Genomic DNA, 20,515 nt, shown 5'->3' on the forward strand with positions numbered 1-20,515 from the left:
CGAGTAGTCAGTCAGCCTTAATGGATCCAAGCTCGCGTATCCCACGGCATATAATGGTGAAAACAGAGAAGGCTTATAGTGCATTACTGTATATGAACTGGTTTTATTAACCACTTGCCGACCACCTCACGACGATGTACGTCGGCAGAATGGCATGGGCAGGCAGAATCACGTACCTGTACGTGATCTGCCTCCCGCGGGCGCTGGTTCTGATCGGACCCCCCCCCCCCCCCGGTGCCCGAGGCGGTCGGCATTTGTCACCCGGCGATCATCCATTCGTGGCCCCCCCCTCCCGATCGCTCCCAGCCAATGGGATCATTTCCCTGCCTCTGTATAGTACACAGAGGCAGAGGAAATTATCATTATCATCTCTCCTCGGCTCGGTATTTTCTGTTCCGGCGCCGAGGAGAGAAGACTGTAATGTGAGTGCACAACACACACACACAGTAGAACATGCCAGGCACACATTACAGCCCCGATTCCCCCCCCCCCCGTCACACTGACACCAAGCAGTTTTTTTTTTTTTTTTTTTCTGATTACTGCATTGGTGTCAGTTTGTGACAGTGTGGTAGGGCAGTTATTGGTAGCCCCCTTTAGGTCTTGGATACCCCCCTAACCCCCCCTAATAAAGTTTTAACCCCTTGATCACCCACCGTCGCCAGTGTCACTAAGCGATCATTTTTCTGATCGCTGTATTAGTGTCATTGGTGACGCTAGTTAGGGAGGTAAATATTTAGGTTCGCCGTCAGCTTTTTATAGCGTCAGGGACCCCCATATACTACCTAATAAATGTTTTAACCCCTTGATTGCCCCCTAGTTAACCCTTTCCCCACTGATCACCATATAACCGTTACGGGTGACACTGGTTAGTTCGTTTATTTTTTATAGTGTCAGGGCACCAGCCGTTTATTACCGAATAAAGGTTTAGCCCCCTGATCGCCCGGTGGTGATATGCGTCGCCACAGACAGCGTCAGGTTAGCGCCAGTAGCGATAACACCCACGCACGCAGCATACACCTCCCTTAGTGGTATAGTATCTGAATGGATCAATATCTGATCCGATCAGATCTACACTAGCGTCCCCAGCAGTTTAGGGTTCCCAAAAACGCAGTGTTAGCTGGATCAGCCCAGATACCTGCTAGCACCTGCGTTTTGCCCCTCCGCCCGGCCCAGCCCACCCAAGTGCAGTATCGATCGATCACTGTCACTTACAAAACACTAAACATATAACTGCAGCGTTCGCAAAGTCAGGCCTGATCCCTGTGATCGCTAACAGTTTTTTTGGTAGCATTTTGGTGAACTGGCAAGCACCAGCTGCCTAGTACACCCCGGTCGTAGTCAAACCAGCACTGCAGTAACACTTGGTGACGTGGCGAGTCCCATAAGCGCAGTTCAAGCTGGTGAGGTGGCAAGCACAAGTAGTGTCCCCCTGCCACCAAGAAGAAGACAAACACAGGTCCGTCGTGCCCATAATGCCCTTCCTGCTGCATTCGCCAATCCTAATTGGGAACCCACCACTTCTGCAGCGCCCGTACTTCCCCCATTCACATCCCCAACCAAATGCAGTCGGCTGCATGAGAGGCATTTTGTTTGTCCTCCCGAGTACCCCTACCCAACGAACCCCCGCCAAAAAAGATGTCGTGTCTGCAGCAAGCGCAGATATAGGCGTGACACCCGCTATTATTGTCCCTCCTGTCCTGACAATCCTGGTCTTTGCATTGGTGAATGTTTTGAACGCTACCATACACTAGTTGAGTATTAGCGTAGGGTACAGCATTGCACAGACTAGGCACACTTTCACAGGGTCTCCCAAGATGCCATTGCATTTTGAGAGACCCGAACCTAGAACCGGTTACAGTTCTAAAAGTTAGTTACAAAAAAAGTGTAAAAAAAAACAAAAAAAATATAAAATAAAAAAAATATTTGTTGTTTTATTGTTCTCTCTCTCTCTATTCTCTCTCTATTGTTCTGCTCTTTTTTACTGTATTCTATTCTGCAATGTTTTATTGTTATTATGTTTTATCATGTTTGCTTTTCAGGTATGCAATTTTTTATACTTTACCGTTTACTGTGTTTTTATTAACCATTTTTTTTGTCTTCAGGTACGCAATTCACGACTTTGAGTTCTTATACCAGAATGATGCCTGCAGGTTTAGGTATCATCTTGGTATCATTCTTTTCAGCCAGCGGTTGGCTTTCATGTAAAAGCAATCCTAGTGGTTAATTAGCCTCTAGACTGCTTTTACAAACAGTGGGAGGGAATGCCCCCCCCCCCACCATCTTCCGTGTTTTTCTCTGGCTCTCCTGTCTGAACAGGGAACCTGAGAATGCAGCCGGTGATTCAGCCAGCTGACCATAGAGCTGATCAGAGACCAGAGTGGCTCCAAACATCTCTATGGCCTAAGAAACCATAAGCTACGAGCATTTCATTACTTAGATTTCGCCGGATGTAAACAGCGCCATTGGGAAAGCATTTTATCACACCGATCTTGGTGTGGTCAGATGCTTTGAGGGCAGAGGAGATATCTAGGGTCTAATAGACCCCAATTTTTTCAAAAAAGAGTACCTGTCACTACCTATTGCTATCATAGGGGATATTTACATTCCCTGAGATAACAATAAAAATGATTTAAAAAAAAAAAAAAAAAAAAAATGAAAGCAGTTTAAAAAAAAAAACACCCCTGTCCCCCCCTGCTCTCACGCTAAGGCAAACGCAAGCGTCGGTCTGACGTCAAATGTAAACAGCAATTGCACCATGCATGTAAGGTATCACCGCGAAGGTCAGATCGAGGGCAGTAATTTTAGCAGTAGACCTCCTCTGTAAATCTAAAGTGGTAACCTGTAAAGGCTTTTAAAGGCTTTTAAAAATGTATTTATTTTGTTGCCACTGCACGTTTGTGCGCAATTTTAACCACTTCAGCCCCGGACCATTATGCTGCCTAAGGATCAGAGGACTTTTTCCAATTTGGCACTGCGTCGCTTTAACTGCTAATTGCGCGGTCATACAGTGCTGTACCCAAACGAAATTTGCGTCCTTTTCTTCCCACAAATAGAGCTTTCTTTTGATGGTATTTGATCACCTCTGCCGTTTTTATTTTTTGCGCTATAAACGGAAAAAGACCGATAATTTTGAAAAAAAAATATTTTCTACTGTTTGTTATAAAAAAAATCCAATAAACTCAATTTTAGTCATACATTTAGGCCAAAATGTATTCGGCCACATGTCTTTGGTAAAAAAAAAGTCAATAAGCGTATATTTATTGGTTTGCGCAAAAGTTATAGCGTCTACAAACTAGGGTACATTTTCTGGAATTTACACTGCTTTTAATTTATGACTGCCTATGTCATTTCTTGAGGTTCTAAAATGGCAGGGCAGTACAAAACCCCCCTAAATGACCCCATTTTGGAAAGTAGACACCCCAAGGAAATTGCTGAGAGGCATGTTGAACCCATTGAATATTTATTTTTTTTGTCCCAAGTGATTGAATAATGACAAAAAAAAAAAATATTTACAAAAAGTTGTCACTAAATGATATATTGCTCGCACAGGCCATGGGCCTATGTGGAATTGCACCCCAAAATACATTCAGCTGCTTCTCCTGAGTATGGGGATACCACATGTGTGGGACTTTTTGGGAGCCTAGCCACGTACGGGGCCCCCGAAAACCAATCACCGCCTTCAGGATTTCTAAGGGCGTAAATTTTTGATTTCACTCCTCACTACCTATCACAGCTTTGAAGGCCATAAAATGCCCAGATGGCACAAAACCCCCCCAAATGACCCCATTTTGGAAAGTATACACCCCAAGCTATTTGCTGAGAGGCATGTTGAGTCCATGGAATATTTTATATTTTGACACAAGTTGCGGGAAAGTTACAAATTTTTTTTTTTTTTGTTTGCACAAAGTTGTCACTAAATGATATATTGCTCACACAGGCCATGGGCATATGTGGAATTGCACCCCAAAATACATTTAGCTTCTTCTCCTGAGTATGGGAATACCACATGTGTGGGACTTTTTGGGAGCCTAGCCGCGTACGGGGCCCCGAAAACCAATCACCGCCTTCAGGATTTCTAAGGGTGTAAATTTTTGCTGCCTATCACAGTTTCAGAGGCCATGGAATGCCCAGGTGGCACAAACCCCCCTAAATGACCCCATTTTGGAATGTAGACACCCCAAGCTATTTGCTGAGAGGCATGGTGAGTATTTTGCAGCTCTCATTTGTTTTTGAAAATGAAGAAAGACAAGAAAAACATTTTTTTTTTTCTTTTTTCAATTTACAAAACTTTGTGACAAAAAGTGAGGTCTGCAAAATACTCACTATACCTCTCAGCAAATAGCTTGGGGTGTCTACTTTCCAAAATGGGGTCATTTGGGGGGGGGGGTTTGCCACCTGGGCATTCCATGGCCTCCGAAACTGTGATAGGCAGTGAAGAGTGAAATCAAAAATTTACGCCCTTAGACAGCCTGAAGGCGGTGCTTGGTTTTCGGGGTCCCGTACGCGGCTAGGCTCCCAAAAAGTCTCACACGTGGTATCCTCGTACTCAGGAGAAGCAACAGAATGTATTTTGGGGTGTAATTTCACATATTCCCATGGCATGTTTGAGCAATATATGTGCAAAAAAAAAAAAAATTTGTCTCTTTCCCGCAACTTGTGTCACAATATAAAATATTCCATGGACTCGACATGACTCTCAGCAAATAGCTTGGGGTGTCTACTTTTCAAAATGGGGTCATTTGGGGGGGTTTTGAACTGTCCTGGCATTTTATGCACAACATTTAGAAGCTTATGTCACACATCACCCACTCTTCTAACCACTTAAGGACAAAGCCCTTTCTGACACTTTTTGTTTACATGAAAAAATTATTTTTTTTGTAAGAAAATTACTTTGAACTCCCAAACATTATATATATTTTTAAAGCAAATGCCCTACAGATTAAAATGGTGGGTGTTTCATTTTTTTTTTTCACACAGTATTTGCACATCGATTTTTCAAACGCATTTTTTTGGGAAAAAACACACTTTTTTAAATTTTAATGCACTAAAACACACTATATTGCCCAAATGTTTGATGAAATAAAAAAGATGATCTTAGGCCGAGTACATGGATACCAAACATGACATGCTTTACAATTGCGCACAAACGTGCAGTGGCGACAAACTAAATACATTTTTAAAACCCTTTACAGGTTTCCACTTTAGATTTACAGAGGAGGTCTACTGCTAAAATGACTGCCCTCGATCTGACGTTCGCGGTGACACCTCACATGCATGGTGCAATTGCTGTTTACATTTGACGCCAGACCGACGCTTGCGTTCGCCTTTGCGCAAGAGCAGGGGGGGACAGGGGTGCTTTTTTTTTTTTTTTTTTTTTTTTTTTTTTTCTTCCTTTTTTTTTGCTTTTTTATCTTATTTTTAAACTGTTCCTTTAATTTTTTTTTTTTTTTTTTAATCATTTTTATTGTTATCTCAGGGAATGTAAATATCCCCTATGATAGCAATAGGTAGTGACAGGTACTCTTTTTTTGAAAAAATTGGGGTCTATTAGACCCTAGATCTCTCCTCTGCCCTCAAAGCATCTGACCACACCAAGATCGGTGTGATAAAATGCTTTCCCAATTTCCCAATGGCGCTGTTTACATCCAGCGAAATCTAAATCATGAAATGCTCGTAACTTCCGGTTTCTTAGGCCATAGAGATGTTTGGAGCCACTCTGGTCTCTGATCAGCTCTATGGTCAGCTGGCTGAATCACCGGCTGCATTCTTAGGTTCCCTGTTGAGACAGGAGAGCCAGGGAAAAACACGGAAGACTGGGGGGGGGGGGGGGCATTCCCTCCCACTGCTTGTAAAAGCAGTCTAGAGGCTAATTAATTAAGATGATACCTAAACCTGCAGGCATCATTCTGGTATAACCACTCAAAGTCGTGAATGGCGTACCTGAAGACAAAAAAATGGTTAACAATAAAACACAGTAAACGGTAAAGTATAAAAAATTGCATACCTGAAAAGCAAACATGATAAAACATAATAACAATAAAACATTGCAGAATAGAATACAGTAAAAAAGATCAGAACAATAGAGAGAGAGAGAACAATAAAACGACAACTATTTTTTTTTTATTTTATATTTTTTTTTTTTTTTTTTTTTTTTTACACTTTTTTTTTTTTTTTTTGTAACTAACTTTTATAACTGTAACCGGTTCCAGGTTCGGGTCTCTCAAAATGCAATGGCATCTTTTGAGACCCTGTGAAAGTGTGCCTAGTCTGTGCAATGCTGTACCCTACGCTAATACTCAACTAGTGAATGGTAGCGTTCAAAACATTCACCAATGCAAAGACCAGGATTGTCAGGACAGGAGGGACAATAATAGCGGGTGTCACGCCTATATCCGCGCTTGCTGCAGACACGACATCTTTTTTGGGGGGGTTCGTTGGGAAGGGTTACTCGGGAGGACATAAAGAAAATGCCTCTCATGCAGCCGACTGCATTTGGTTGGGGATGTGAATGGGGGAAGTACGGGCGCTGCAGAAGTGGTGGGTTCCCAATTAGGATTGGCGAATGCAGCAGGAAGGGCACTATGGGCACGACGGGCCTGTGTTTGTCTTCTTGGTGGCAGCGGGACACTACTTGTGCTTGCCACCTCACCAGCTTGAACTGCACTTATGGGACTCGCCACGTCACCAAGTGTTACTGCAGTGCTGGTTTGACTACGACCGGGGTGTACTAGGCCACTGGTGCTTGGCAGTTCACCAAAACGCTACCAAAAAAACTGTTAGCGATGGCAGGGATCAGGCCTGACTCTGTGAACGCTGCAGTTATGCGTTTAGTGTTTTGTAAGTGACAATGATCAATCGACACTGCACTTGGGTGGGCTGGGCCGGGCGGAGGGGAAAAACGCAGGTGCTAGCAGGTATCTGGGCTGATCCCCCTAACACTGCGTTTTTGGGAACCCTAAACTGCTGGGGACGCTAGTATAGATCTGATCGGATCAGATATTGATCCGATCAGATACTATACCACTAAGGGAGGTGTACGGTGCGTGCGTGGGTGTTAGCGGTACTGGCGCTAACCTGACGCTGCCTGGGGCTGGTGCTTGCCAGTTCACCAAAATGCTACCAAAAAAACTGTTAGTGATCGCAGGGATCAGGCCTGACTCTGCAAACGCTGCAGTTATGCCTTTAGTGTTTTGTAAGTGACAGTGATCGATCGATACTGCACTTGGGTGGGCTGGGCTGGGCCGGGCCGGGTGGAGGGGCAAAACGCAGGTGCTAGCAGGTATCTGGCGCTAATTTGACGCTGCCTTGGGCGACGCATATCACCGCCGGGCGATCAGGGGGTTAAACCTTTATTTGGTAATAAACGGCGGGTGCCTTGACACTATAAAAAATGAACGAACTAACCAGCATCACCCGTAACAGTTATACGGTGATCAGTGGTGAAAGGGTTAACTAGGGGGCAATCAAGGGGTTAAAACATTTATTAGGTAGTATATGGGGATCCCTGTCGCTATAAAACGCTGACGGCGAACCTAAATATTTACCTCCCTAACTAGCGTCACCAGCGACACTAATACAGCGATCAGAAAAATGATCGCTTAGCGACACTGGCGACAGGGGGTGATCAAGGGGTTAAAACTTTGTTAGGGGGGTATCCTAGACCTAAAGGGGGCTAAGAGTAACTGCCCTAACACTGTAACTGTCACAAACTGACACCATACAGTAATCAGAAAAAAATAAAAAAAACTGCTTGGTGTCAGTGTGACGGGGGGGGGGGGGGGGTGATCAGGGAGGGGATCGGGGGTGTAATGTATGCCTGGCATGTTCTACTGTATGTGTGTGTTTGTGTAACTCACATTTCAGTCTTCTTTCCTTGGCGCCGGAACGGAAAATACCTAGCCGAGGAGAGATGACATCATTTCCATTGCTGCTGTTTAGCATACAGCAGCAAAGGGATGATTTGATTGGCCGGCGGCGATCGCGAGGGGGGGGCCAAGAACGGATGGTCTCCCCCTCATCTCTGATCGTCGCTGGTCAGAAGCAGACCGCCTCAGGCACCGGGGGGGTCCGATCGTACCCCACGCCCGCGGGAGGCAGATCACATATATGTACGTGATTCTGCCTGCCCGTGCCACCTTGCCGACGTACATCGGCATGAGGCGGTCCTTAAGTGGTTAAAGCATGTCATGTTTGGTATCCATGTACTCGGCCTAAGATCATCTTTTTTATTTCATCAAACATTTGGGCAATATAGTGTGTTTTAGTGCATTAAAATTTAAAAAAGTGTGTTTTTTTCCCCAAAAAATGCGTTTGAAAAATCGCTGCTTAAATACTGTGTGAAAAAAAAAATGAAACTTGCTTAAAAAAAAAAAAATATATATATATATATATAATGTTTGGAGGTTCAATGTAATTTTCTTGCAAAAAAAAAAATATTTTTTTTCATGTAAACAAAAAGTGTCAGAAAGGGCTTTGTCTTCAAGTGGTTAGAAGAGTGGGTGATGTGTGACATAAGCTTCTAAATGTTGTGCATAAAATTCCAGGACAGTTCAAACCCCCCCCCCCAAATGACCCCATTTTGGAAAGTAGACTCCCCAAGCTATTTGCTGAGAGGCATGTTGAGTCCATAGAATATTTTATATTGTGACACAAGTTGCAGGAAAGAGACACTTTTTTTTTTTTTTTTTTGCACAAAGTTGTAACTAAATAATATATTGCTCAAACATGCCATGGGAATATGTGAAATTACACCCCAAAATACATTCTGTTGCTTCTCCTGAGTATGGGAATACCACATGTGTGAGACTTTTTGGGAGCCTAGCCGCATACGGGACCCCGGAAACCAAGCCCCGCCTTTAGGCTTTCTAAGGGCGTAAATTTTTGATTTCACTCTTCACTGCCTATCACAGTTTCGGAGGCCATGGAATGCCCAGGTGGCACAGAACCCCCCTAAATGACCCCATTTTGGAAAGTAGACACCCCAAGCTATTTGCTGAGAGGTATAGTGAGTATTTTGCAGACCTCACTTTTTGTCACAAAGTTTTGAAAATTGAAAAAAGAAAAAAAAAATGTTTTTTATTGTCTCTCTTCATTTTCAAAAACAAATGAGGGCTGCAAAATACTCACCATGCCTCTCAGCAAATAGCTTGGGGTGTCTACTTTCCAAAATGGGGTCATTTGGGGGGGCGGGGGGGTTGTGCCACCTGGGCATTCCATGGCCTCCGAAACTGTGATAGGCAGTGAAGAGTGAAATCAAAAATTTTCACCCTTAGAAATCCTGAAGGCGGTGATTGGTTTTCGGGGTCCCGTACGTGGCTAGGCTCCCAAAAAGTCCCACGCATGTGGTATCCCCATACTCAGGAGAAGCAGCTAAATGTATTTTGGGGTGCAATTCCACATATGCCCATGGCCTGTGTGAGCAATATATCATTTCGTGACAACTTTTTGTAATTTTTTTTTTTTTTTTTTTGTCGTTATTCAATCACTTGGGACAAAAAAAATTATATTCAATGGGCTCAACAAGCCTCTCAGCAATTTCCTTGGGGTGTCTACTTTCCAAAATGTGGTCATTTGGGGGGGGGGGGGGGGTGTTGTACTGCCCTGCCATTTTAGCACCTCAAGAAATGACATAGGCAGTCATAAACTAAAAGCTGTGTAAATTCCAGAAAATGTACCCTAGCTTGTAGACGCTATAACTTTTACGCAAACCAATAAATATACGCTTATTGACATTTTTTTTACCAAAGACATGTGGCCGAATACATTTTGGCCAAAATGTATGACTAAAATTGAGTTTATTGGATTTTTTTTTATAACAAAAAGTAGAAAATATAATTTTTTTCAAAATTTTAGGTCTTTTTCCGTTTATAGCGCAAAAAATAAAAACGGCAGAGGTGATCAAATACCATCAAAAGAAAGCTCTATTTGTGGGAAGAAAAGGACGCAAATTTCGTTTGGGTACAGCATTGCATGACTGCGCAATTAGCAGTTAAAGCGGCGCAGTGCCAAATTGTAAAAAGTGCTCTGGTCAGGAAGGGGGTAAATATTTCCGGGGCTGAAGTGGTTAAAAAACAAGATTGCACTTGCACCAAAGATGTTTGGATTGGTCAGAAAATCATTCCTTGTGTGACCGGTCCGCACGTGCTGAAATCACGCTACTATCTCCGACCTGACTCGTTTCCTCTCAGAAGGCATCGACTGGGAATGGAGGCAAGTTCATTTTGAATGAACATTATTTAAGGTTTTTTATGATTTGCACAGAATAATTTTCACTTTAATTGAAAATATTCAATCTGTATATCTTGGCACTTTTTGAATAATATCATTTATGAATGCACGTTTGCAGCTTTACATGTACATATATATGGATTCATTTTCTATTTTGCACTTATAGCATTTTATTCTCATCAGTGTATGAGCACTACATGCTTCTGATTATTTGAATACGTTTGAGTATATTTACAGCGCAACACAATTTTTTGATTTTTAAATTTGAGGAACTGTTAGACAATTTTTTGGCAAATGTACAACTACTCTGCAAATAGAGGGGAAAAACTGATAGCACAGAACTTCCTGAAGATTGCTGTGCTCGGTGAAAGTTTCTATTTTACTGAAATGAGTATCAAATTGCCAAAGTGCATTTATTCTGCCTTTTAAAATCAACACTTTTTTTTTTTTCTTTTCAGATAACAGCAGTAAACTGAAAGATAATGTTGAAGAGCTTACCTCATTCGTAAATCCTAATGTGAAGACAAGGTGATGTTTTTTTCTTTATTGCTATTTTATAACTTCGATATTTATACCCATTAGTTAAGAGTTTACCACTTCAGCCCCAGAAGATTTGGCTACTCAATTACCAGGCCATTTTTTGCAATACAGCATTGCGTTGCTTTAACTGACAATTGCGCAGTCGAGCGAGGCTGTACCCAAACAAAATTGACATGCTTTTTTCCCCACAAATAGCGCTTTCTTTTGGTGGTATTTGATCGCCTCTGCGGTTTTTATTTTTTGCGCTAAAAACAAAAGAGCAACAATTTTGAAAAAAAACCTTTCTTTTTCTTTTTGCTATAATAAATATCCTACTTTTTTTTCCAAAAAAACAAATGTTTTCCTCAGTTTAGGCCGATTATGTATTCTTCTACATATATTTGGTAAAAAAATCGCAATAAGTTTATTTATATTGACTGGTTTGCGCAAAAGTTATAGCGTCTACAAAATATGGGATAGATTTATGCCATTTTTTTTTTTTTTTTTTTACTAGTAATGGCGGTGATCTGCTATTTTTTGTTTTTTTTTTGTTTTTTGTTTTTTTATTGGAACTGCGATATTGCGGTGGACAAATTGGACACTTTTGAGCCATTTTTGGGACCATTGACAATTATACAGCGATTACTGTATAAATGTCACTTGTATGGAAGGGGTTAACACTAGGGGGCGATCAAGGGGTTAACTGTGTTCATATGACGACCTCCCCTGAGACTCGGGTGATCACCGATCCGAGTAAGGGGCTGATCCCGGCCCCTTACTATGTGATCAGCTGTCAGCCAATGACAGCTGATCACATGATGTAAACAAAAGATCGGTAATCGTGTTTTTTTTCTACTCATGCTAGCAGCGTGAGTAGAAAAAAAAGCTGATCACCAGCTCAGATGCGAGGGACAAAGGTCCCGAAGTGGAAGAGGAACATCTGCCTCAACTGTGCCCACAGTGCCACCTATCAATGCCCACCAGTAGTGCCAATCAGTGCCATCTAGCAGTGCTGCCTATTAGTGTAACTGATCAGTGCCCATTATTGCCACCCATCAGTGCCCATCACTGCTGCCTATCAGTGACGCCTCATCAGCGTACATCAATGAAGGAGAAAAATTACCGGTTTTAAATTTTTTTATAACAAAATATCAAAAAATACAAATTTTTTTTTTTTTTTTAATTCAGTCATTTTACATTTTTTTTAACAAAAAATAAAAACCGCAAAGGTGATCAAATACCACCAAAAGAAAGCTCTATTTGTGGGGAAAAAATTATAAAAATGTCATTTATACAGTGTTGTATGACCGCGCAATTGTCATTCAAAGTGCGTCAGCGCTGAAAGCTGAAAATTGGTCTGGATTGGAGGGGGGTTTAAGTGACCAGTAAGCAAGTGGTTAAAACCTCAGGGACTGCTTCCTCAAATGTCTGTGTCAAGGCGGTTCCGCCGCCAACAGGGCGCTAGGGCCAGGGGCAAGCTGCAAGACTAGGGCCAGTAAAACCCTGGGTCCAAAATTCTTCGAAACCCAGCACCAAGCCATCCTTTTGAGGGGACATCCCCACTCCCATCGGGTGGGGGGAAGGCTGCTTCACTTTGCAGACATTTGGAGAACACCACCTCAATTATATCTCGCGGTTACAAGCTGGAGTTGCGGGGGGGGTTACCCCTCAGAGGTTTTTAAGATCCAGCGTTCCCTCGGATCCTCCAAAAAGAAACGTATTGCTTCAGGCACTACATCATCTAGTGCATCAAGGAGTGATTGTAGAGGTCCCTGTATTCAAAAGGGGCACAGGATTTTACTACCTGTTTACGGTTCAGAAACCAAACGGGGACACGGCCCATTTTGGACCTGTGACAGACCTACCCGGGACAGAGTCTTTTGGAGGGGACTGAATGCCAGCCTCTTGCCCACCGATTATGGGCCCTGGCATTTGGGGGAACAGTGCTCGTTGTGAGCTGTATGCCTGGGGAGCCTGGAGGTGGTGTTACTTTAGATTCAGGTCCATGTCCCCCAAGACACACAGACTCTGGAGACCCTGGATATGCCATTGTGACGGGAGTCACTAATAGGGGCACAAGGTGAATGAGAAACACACTATGATCTGTGCTAGTCAGACTCAATGCTGTATATATATATGTGTGCTGTCTCATTTTGTTGTGTACTATTTGCTGTGCTAGTTTGGGGTGTGGCTGTATTCCAATGTTCTATTGTGTCTGTCTGCCTTGGATTATGGGATGTTTCTCTATAGAGGGAGGGGGGGATTCCTCCAGCAGCCCCCCTGCTAAGACTGTTTACTGATGAGAAGTTAAACACACCTGACCTGTGTGTCCATTGTCATTGGACAGTTTAACCCGCCCTGTTTTTCCAAAGGTTGGGGGGAAGTGTTTTGAAGTGGGATCTGTATAATATGTGTGTCAATAAAGATTCATTCCTGCTTGAACCTCAAGACAGAGCCTTGTCTTGTATTTGGGGGAGATTTATTTGTATGGGTTTCCTTGTTCGGCTGATGGAAGTGTTCGGTAGCTGCCTTTGTGTTTGGGTATGGAATGTCCTAAACGACCTTTAACCCTTTTCATACTCGGGGTGTTACAACTTAAGATCCCTGACCAAGTATCTATTGATACAGTCCTTTCCGTTGGAGTCTGTCCGCTCAGTAGTAACCAAACTCCAGAGAGGAGACTTTCTAGCCTCCATCGATATATAACACGCGTATTTACACGTACCTGTCTTTCAGCCTCATCAGAGGTTCCTACATTTTACAGTAGAGGAACATCATTTTCAGTTTGTGGCTCTACCCTTCGGACTTGCTACAGCTCCCCGGGTGTTCACAAAGGTCCTAACACCAGTAATGGGTCTTTTAAGGGCCCAAGGGACCCTGGTACTCGGGTATCTGGACAACCTCATGCTCAGAGATCACTCATTACAGGCTCTAGAACAGAGCATAATATACACAGTGCGGTATTTGAGAAGCTTAGGCTGCATAATAAATACTGAAAAGTCAGCCTTGAAACCAGCTCAAAGTCTAAAGTATTTAGGCCTCATCTTAGACAAAGTCCAAGCAAGAGTATTCTTGCCTCCTGTAAGGATCTGTGCCCTGAAGGTTCAGGTGGGTCAGATAAGGGTTACTAGACAACCCTCCATTCAGCTCTATATGAGTCTTCTAGGGAGGATGGTATCTTCCTTCGAGGCAGCGCCCTATGCCCAGTTCCATTCCAAGCTTTTACAACAAGACATCTTGTTGGCTTGGAACAGAAGAGGAAAAGCCCTGGATTATCCAATATGCTTATCTCCTCAGGCACGCTTAAGCCTGAACTGGTGGTTGCAGGATCAGAACCTGCGAAAGGGAAAATCCTTTCTCACGGTAACTTGGAGAATACTGACTACAGATGCCAGTCTCTCAGGCTGGGGAGCAACCCTGGAAAGGCTCACAGCTCAGGGGAAATGGTCAGGGACAGAACAGATCCTAACCATCAACGTCCTGGAATTTCGGGCAGTACGTCTGGCCCTGCGGTCCTGGGCGGTGGAGCTTCATGACTGCCCTATCAGGGTTCAATCCGGCAATGCCACTGCAGTGGCCTGTATAAACCACCAAGGTGGTACCAGGAGTCGTTTAACTCTGAAGGAGGTGAACTGCATACTAACCTGGGCAGAGGGACATGTGCCGATTCTATCGGCAGTCTATATCCCGGGAGTAGAGAACTGGAAGGCAGATTATCTCAGCCGCCAGCATATCTGCCCGGGGGAATGGTCCCTACACCCAAAATAGCAAAGAACAAATGTGCAAAACCACAATTCCACAGCTTAATGGACAATGGTAGCAAAATTAGAACAGCTGCCAACATAAGGGGTGTCCTCACCCACCCTAATGTACAATGTCTTAATGGTAAAAATATGTGGCGCTCATCTAGATGTACCATTCACAATGATAAATCAATTGCAAAGTAGCCAGAAAAAAAACTGAGTACTACCTTATCATAACAAATATATGTTGCCTATAGGTGATACAGCAACACATACATACTACGAGGGAGTAAGTATAGCCAATATGTCTGTTATATTCACATAAATGATATGCTGCAGTGCACACTCCAACCTTCTCATGTGGAGGAAGTAACTAAACAAATCTCAAGTGTTTAAATACTAGTGGTTGGTCTGGATAAACCATAACTAAAAATCACCTGTGTAAAATATTTCTATAAACTTAGTGAATGAAAATTGGTCACAAAAATGATGATGAAAAAATCTTGACATAAATTAAACCTCATAAATAAATACAATGTACATAATAGTCCACACTATTAGGTGATTGAGTGAAAAACAAAGTGACAAAAATACGCATATAAAAATAGTGATCATTAAAATTGGGACACACTTTAATATCCCTTCCACCTAATCAAATAACTATAAAAATAATAAAATCAAAAAACAATCGTGACAAATATAAGTGATCAAGTCCAAAAATAAGTGATGCTTCATGCAATGCGACTTTTGATATCCATATAAAATCGTAGCATGCCAGTAAGGTGACTTTGTGCTGAATTCGTTCACTTCACAACCTGGTGCAGCACACAAGTGTTTCCCCCAGCCTCTCACCTCAATTTGCGGCCCCCAATGGGCCAAATCAAGCAGATGGTAAATGCTTAAGTGCAGGGTCTAGAAGCTGTTCACCTCCTCCAACAGGTATACGTGGGTCAGGCTTTCTATACTGGGCACCACCGCTCTCATAAATCCCAAGAATGACAATAAGAAGGAGATGCTCCCATGGTGAAGTAATTCAAATACACGTTTATGGACGCTTCCCGGGGACGGCCGAACCCGGAAGCTCCTTTCGTTCTGCTGTCAATTGTGATTTGGAACTGTAAGTTACTACATTATTTAAATAAACGTGTATTTGAATTACTTCACCATGGGAGCATCTCCTTCTTATTGTCATTCTTGGGATTTATGAGAGCGGTGGTGCCCAGTATAGAAAGCCTGACCCACGTATACCTGTTGGAGGAGGTGAACAGCTTCTAGACCCTGCACTTAAGCATTTACCATCTGCTTGATTTGGCCCATTGGGGGCCGCAAATTGAGGTGAGAGGCTGGGGGAAACACTTGTGTGCTGCACCAGGTTGTGAAGTGAACGAATTCAGCACAAAGTCACCTTACTGGCATGCTACGATTTTATATGGATATCAAAAGTCGCATTGCATGAAGCATCACTTATTTTTGGACTTGATCACTTATATTTGTCACAATTGTTTTTTGATTTTATTATTTTTATTTTTATAGTTATTTGATTAGGTGGAAGGGATATTAAAGTGTGTCCCAATTTTAATGATCACTATTTTTATATGCGTATTTTTGTCACTTTGTTTTTCACTCAATCACCTAATAGTGTGGACTATTATGTACATTGTATTTATTTATGAAGTTTAATTTATGTCAAGATTTTTTCATCATCATTTTTGTGACCAATTTTCATTCACTAAGTTTATAGAAATATTTTACACAGGTGATTTTTAGTTATGGTTTATCCAGACCAACCACTAGTATTTAAACACTTGAGATTTGTTTAGTTACTTCCTCCCTCCACATGAGAAGGTTGGAGTGTGCACTGCAGCATATCATTTATGTGAATATAACAGACATATTGGCTATACTTACTCCCTCGTAGTATGTATGTGTTGCTGTATCACCTATAGGCAACATATATTTGTTATGATAAGGTAGTACTCAGTTTTTTTCTGGCTACTTTGCAATTGATTTATCATTGTGAATGGTACATCTAGATGAGCGCCACATATTTTTACCATTAAGGTCCCTACACCCAGCTGTGTTCCAGGAAATTTGCCAACGTTGGGGTTGGCCAGAGGTCGACCTACTGGCATCCAGGTTCAACAACAAATTACAGCAGTTTGTGTCCCAAACAAGAGATCCTCTGGCAATTGGAGCATATGCTCTGATCGTTCCATGAAGTTCGCACTCCCTGATTTATGCTTTCCCTTTGATCCCTTTCCTTCCACATTTATATAGTATATAGTAGGTGAGGTTGAAAAAAGACACAAGTCCATCAAGTCCAACCTATGTGTGTGATTATGTGTCAGTATTACATTACATATCCCTGTATATTGCGGTCATTCAGGTGATTATCTAATAGTTTCTTGAAGCTATCAATGCTCCCCGCTGAGACCACCGCCTGTGGAAGGGAATTCCACATCCTTGCCGCTCTGACAGTAAAGAACCCTCTACGTAGTTTAAGGTTAAACCTCTTTTCCTCTAATTGCAATGAGTGGCCACGAGTCTTATTAAACTCTCTTCTGCGAAAAAGTTTTATCCCTATTGTGGGGTCACCAGTACAGTATTTGTAAATTGAAATCATATCCCCTCTCAAGCGTCTCTTCTCCAGAGAGAATAAGTTCAGTGCTCGCAACCTTTCCTCATAACTAAGATCCTCCAGACCCTTTATTAGCTTTGTTGCCCTTCTTTGTACTCGCTCCATTTCCAGTACGTCCCTCCTGAGGACTGGTGCCCAGAACTGGACAGCATACTCCAGGTGCGGGCGGACCAGAGTCTTGTAGAGCGGGAGAATTATCGTTTTATCTCTGCAGTTGATCCCCCTTTTAATGCATGCCAATATTCTGTTTGCTTTATTAGCAGCAGCTTGGCATTGCATGCCGTTGCTGAGCCTATCATCCACTAGGACCCCCAAGTCCTTTTCCATCCTAGATTCCCCCAGAGGTTCTCCCCCCAGTGTATAGATTGCATTCATATTTTTGACACCCAAATGCATTATTTTACATTTTTCTACATTGAACCTCATTTGCCATGTAGTCGCCCACCCCATTAATTTGTTCAGGTCTTTTTGCAAGATTTCCACATCCTGCGGAGAAGTTATTGCCCTGCTTAGCTTAGTATCGTCTGCAAATACAGAGATGGAACTGTTTATCCCATCCTCCAGGTCATTTATGAACAAATTAAATAGGATTGGTCCCAGCACAGAACCCTGGGGGACCCCACTACCCACCCCTGACCATTCTGAGTACTCCCCATTTATCACCACCCTCTGAACACGCCCTTGTAGCCAGTTTTCAATCCATGTACTCACCCTATGGTCCATGCCAACGCACCTTATTTTGTACAGTAAACGTTTATGGGGAACTGTGTCAAATGCTTTTGCAAAATCCAGATACACCACGTCTACGGGCCTTCCTTTATCTAGATGGCAACTCACCTCCTCATAGAAGGTTAATAGATTGGTTTGGCAAGAACGATTCTTCATGAATCCATGCTGATTACTGCTAATGATATCATTCTTATTACTAAAATCTTGTATATAGTCCCTTATCATCCCCTCCAAGAGTTTACATACTATTGATGTTAGGCTAACTGGTCTGTAATTCCCAGGGATGTTTTTTGGGCCCTTTTTAAATATTGGTGCTACATTGGCTTTTCTCCAATCAGCTGGCACCATTCCAGTCAATAGACTGTCTGTAAAAATTAGGAACAACGGTCTGGCAATCACCTGACTGAGTTCCCTAAGTACCCTCGGATGCAAGCCATCTGGTCCCGGTGATTTATTAATGTTAAGTTTCTCAAGTCTAATTTTAATTCCGTCCTCTGTTAACCATGTAGGTGCTTCCTGTGTTGTGTCATGAGGATAAACACTGCAGTTTTGGTTACTGAAGCCCCCCGATTCACTCGTGAATACTGAGGAGAAGAATACATTCAATACCTCTGCCATCTCCCCATCCTTTGTAACCAGATGTCCTTCCTCATTCTTTATGGGGCCAATATGGTCTGTCCTCCCTTTTTTACTGTTTACATACTTAAAGAATTTCTTGGGATTTTTTTTGCTCTCCTCCGCTATGTGTCTTTCATGTTCTATCTTAGCCATCCTAATTGCACCCTTACATTTCTTATTGCATTCTTTATAAATTCTGAATGCTGTGGATGATCCCTCAACCTTGTATTTTTTGAAGGCCTTCTCCTTTGCTTTTATATGCATTTTTACATTGGAGTTAAGCCATCCAGGATGTTTGTTCGCTCTTTTAAATTTATTACCCAATGGATTTGGAGAGAGGGGGTTCCAGTCATTCTGGTGGCACCAACCTGGCCCAGAAGGCCCTGGTTTCTGGAGATTGTGAGACTGACAATAGACAGGCCATGGACGCTTCCACATCATCCCGATGTACTGTCTCAAGGTCCTATATTCCACCCCAATTTACAGTCTCTAAATTTGACAGCATGGCTATTGAAGCCAGGGTGCTGAAGGACCGTGGCATCTCAGGACTAGTAGTGTCTACCCTAGTGAATGCTAGAAAAGCTGTCACTAGGAAGATTTATCATAAGGTTTGGAAGACTTATATTGCTTGATGTGAAGCCAGAAATTCTCTTTTCTTTCTCGGACATCACGGGACACAGAGCCACAGTAATAACTGATGGGTTATGTAGGTACCTTTAGGTATTGGACACTGGTCACACCCTAATCAGGAAGTTCAACCCCCTATATAATCCCTCCCCTTCCAGGGATACCTCAGTTTTTACGCCAGTGTCTTAGGTGTTGGACGTGTAAAGATGTCCTGTGCTGAAGCTCCATAGGGAATATCCTGATATCCTATACTGGGGCAAGCCAGGCGAACCAGATCCATACAAAGTGTCTTTTCATAGCCGAATTGGATGGTACCCAGGCCTAGTGTCCAAAGAAACGAGATTTTACCTGTAACGCTTCTCTTTTTAGAGAGCTGAACCCCCCCAGATCAGAAAATGGCTTTAAACCTCCTAATTTCTGGCTGGGTGCTTTACAGGGCCAGAACTGCAGGATCCCCCTACTCGTAGGGGGCCCCAGTCTCTGACGGTTTTTTAAAACGGAGCCCACCGTGAGAGGTGAAGATTGGGTCTGTGTATACAGCACCCTGCGGCTGGATAAGGTAAGGAGATTCCACAGAATTTTGAATTCTAGTAGGTTTTCTCCTTTAAGGTAAATGCATGCTATGCCTATTGTGACCACCAGGGGCTGCCAAGAGCACATACCTTCTCATGCTGTTTTCTGTCTCAGCGTTCCACGCTACACAGCTCTTCCGACCGGCTCCAGGTAGGATGGGATGGGGGATTTCTCCTCAGGAATGTTCCCCCCAGGCTTAGGGGAGGCCGCAAGTGGGCTGTAAGGTGGTTTGTTACACCGCACTGTTACCGCCGCTGCCGCCAGGCCGCCATTGCAGGTATGCAGGCCCCCATCGCTGCCGGCCTCTCCCCTTCCTCCTCCACCCCCAGCCTTCCTCCATGATAATTCGGAAGGGTCAGGCTCGCACGGGAAGGGCTCGTTTTCGAAAAAGACGAGGGGGGGCGCCAGAGTGGGGGGGGCGCCAGCAGAGCGTCAGCTTGCTCAGACGCCCACAGTGCCAGAAGCGTGGCTACTTAAAGCACACTCTACAGGTGCTCTGAGCCTTGGAGGGACACAGAGCGGACAGTCGCATGTAAGGTGGGACACAGGCATTCTCCTAGGCTGCATTTACTAAGGTAACACCGGACTGGGCATTTGGTAGCAAGGCTTTTGCCAGACTACATCGCTCAGCAGTCAGTGTTCATTTTGGATACCTCACACCTTGTTGCTTTGCACTATGGGTAGAAGAGGTTCAAGTACCCCCAGAACCAGAGACACTAGGGGATCTCATTCAGGTTCTGAGGACCCCCTGTCTGCTACACCCTCCCCCCTGAGGGGCCAGGGACGGCTGGACAGGGAGAGCCGTTGGGGTCTGGGGCTATACCTGCTTCCGGCACTTCAG

At 43.4% G+C, this 20,515-nt stretch overlaps 1 protein-coding gene across 3 annotated transcripts in view; it reads left to right on the top strand.

The window, feature by feature from the left end:
- The window catches only part of CENPT (centromere protein T), a 595,880-nt gene that overhangs the window by 344,474 nt on the left and 230,891 nt on the right, over positions 1 to 20,515 (top strand). For all 3 annotated transcript variants that reach the window (XM_073605031.1, XM_073605032.1, XM_073605030.1), the window contains one exon: positions 10,686 to 10,755. In XM_073605031.1, coding sequence (XP_073461132.1) covers positions 10,686 to 10,755 — 70 coding nt within the window. The remainder of the gene's footprint in view (positions 1 to 10,685; positions 10,756 to 20,515) is intronic.

Source organism: Aquarana catesbeiana, linkage group LG11, assembly GCF_042186555.1.
Source record: "Aquarana catesbeiana isolate 2022-GZ linkage group LG11, ASM4218655v1, whole genome shotgun sequence".
NCBI classification, from domain to species: Eukaryota; Metazoa; Chordata; class Amphibia; order Anura; family Ranidae; genus Aquarana; species Aquarana catesbeiana.